Source organism: Lolium rigidum, chromosome 5 (genome assembly GCF_022539505.1).
Source record: "Lolium rigidum isolate FL_2022 chromosome 5, APGP_CSIRO_Lrig_0.1, whole genome shotgun sequence".
NCBI lineage: Eukaryota > Viridiplantae > Streptophyta > Magnoliopsida > Poales > Poaceae > Lolium > Lolium rigidum.
Window position 1 is genome coordinate 190709096 of NC_061512.1, and position 2180 is coordinate 190711275.

Here is a 2180-nt window from a genome sequence, read left to right on the forward strand (position 1 = left end):
CTGCCGGAGGTGGAGCACCTGATGGTCGCTAGGGCGGAGGAGAAGCGGCTCCTAGGCGAGGGATCGTCGTCGACATGCGCGTGGGAGGAGCACCTGGGCGAGGAAGAGATCGCGCGGATCGTGATCTGATTGTAATTTGGAATCAAGGGTAGGAACGTCTTTTTAGCGATTTTCACCTGGTCGGAAATTTCCCCCGGCGTCTTACATTTCTGCACGGAGGGAGTATATACTATGTACACATCGCTTGGCAAGGCCATGTTCCGCGACTCTCATCGTATACACCCCCCTCCTCTTGTCCAGTTGACCCGAAGAAACTATTACAGCCCAAAGCTGTCCGTGGAAGTTCTACACTGAATTGCTACTGTACTAAAACTTGGCTCGTAGTATGCACAGAAAATCGAATGCCATAAGGGCTTTGATGTTGAGATTAGACAAGGACGGCGGCCGGCGGCAAGGTGGGCACGTCGCCCTGCCACGCCCAGACAATGTCCGCGAGCCCTGGCCGCACGTCCTCGGCGCAGAACTTGTTGAAGTCGAGCGCGTCGCCGGCGTCGTGCGCGAACTCGACCACCGTGACGTCGGCGGCGACCTCGAACACCTCGGCGGTGACCGCGAGCCTCCCGTTGGCTCCGTCGGCCTTGGCCTCCATTCTGATCCTCCACCCTTTCCCTCTGGTCGTGTTGTACCCGAGCGCCCGGCCCACGGCCTCCAGCTTCTCGAACACGGCGGCCGCCGGGGAGTGGGAGGTGAATACCGTTGCGGCCTTCTGCTCGCTCTCGAACAGCCCGGATAGGTCGAAGCCGGAGGACATGGAGGAGATGAGCTGGAACGCGTTGCATGTCCGCGGGGAGATGGTGCCGTCGACGAGGATGCCGTTGTCGTCGTCGTCCCACTTCCTGGGTGAGGGTGATACAGAGGAGGAGGAGGAGGAGGAGGGGACGGGCGGCACGAAGCCCTTCCTGACCCAGGGCGTGAGCATGAGCTCCGGGAGGGTGACGCGCTTGGCGGGGTCGACGGCAAGCAGGCGGCCGATGAGGCGGCGCGCCTCGCCGGAGACCCAGGGCGGCATCTGGTACTCGCCCTTGAAGATCCTCTGGTACATCTTGGCGTAGTTCTCGTGCTGGAACGGGAGGAAGCCGCAGAGCAGCACGTAGAGCACGACGCCGCAGGACCACATGTCCGCCCTGGCGCCGTCGTAGCCGCGGCCCCGGAGCACCTCGGGGGCCACGTACGCCGGCGTGCCGCACTGCGTGTGGAGCAGCCCGTCCTGCCGCAGCTGCTCGGGCAGCGCGGCGAGGCCGAAGTCGGTGACCTTGAGCCGGCCGTCCTCGTCGAGCAGCAGGTTCTCGGGCTTGAGGTCCCGGTGCGCGACGCCGCGGCTGTGGCAGAAGCCGACGGCGGAGATGAGCTGCTGGAAGTAGCGGCGGGCCGCGTCCTCCGTGAGGCGGCCGCGGGCCACCTTGGCGAAGAGCTCCCCGCCGCGCGCGTACTCCATGACGACGAAGACGCGCTCGCGGCTGGCGAGCACCTCCCGGATGCCGACGACGTTGGGGTGGCGCACCATCCGCATGACGGAGATCTCGCGCCGCAGCTGCTCCACCATGCCCTCCGTGCGCCGGAGCCGCGCCTTGTCGATGACCTTGATGGCCACGCTGTGGCCGTCGCGCAGGTCGCGCGCGTAGTAGACCTTGGCGAAGGAGCCCTGCCCCAGCATCCGGCCCAGCTCGTACCGGCCCAGCACCAGCTTCCGGACCTCGCCTTCTTCCCGACCTCTCGCCATTGCTGGCCGCGCGCAAGAAGAGCTTTGGTGGTTGGTGTTGACTGCTGCTACTACTACCACTGGTGCGGCTCGGCCGTCGCGGATTTAACTAGGCGGCGGCATGGTGGCAAGTGGCGGTCGGCACGTCGAATTGGTTGCGCGGTGATGGGGATGGGCACATGGGTTCGACGGCGGAGTTGCTGGTTTGAGGAGAGCGGCACACCGGATCGGCACCGTCGGAGAGCTGGACGGCCGCTTATTTGTAGTGTGCTGGCCGGGTGCGCGGGACAGGCCAGGTGGGTTGGGGACGTGGGGCCGGGTTTGAGCAAGACGCGCCATGGAGTGACGGAGTCAGCTTTGGGTGTGGTGGAGGAAGAATCTGCCAACTACCTGGGCCGTTTCCTTTGCACGTTTCGCGTTC

At 64.9% G+C, this 2180-nt stretch overlaps 1 protein-coding gene across 1 annotated transcript; it reads right to left on the reverse strand.

Annotated features, from left to right (window-relative positions):
• Nucleotides 1-228: 228 nt before the first annotated feature.
• LOC124653503 (CBL-interacting protein kinase 16-like) lies at nucleotides 229-1977 on the reverse strand. Its single transcript, XM_047192558.1, has one exon. The coding sequence runs from the start codon at nucleotides 1778-1780 to the stop codon at nucleotides 428-430; it is 1353 nt and encodes a 450-aa protein (XP_047048514.1). The 5' UTR covers nucleotides 1781-1977; the 3' UTR covers nucleotides 229-427.
• Between the last annotated feature and the right edge of the window lie 203 nt (nucleotides 1978-2180).

What these genes read in the sequence shown, in the direction of transcription:
- LOC124653503 (XM_047192558.1), bottom strand. Translation starts at nt 1,780, where the DNA reads ATGGCGAGAGGTCGGGAAGAAGGCGAGGTCCGGAAGCTGGTGCTGGGC.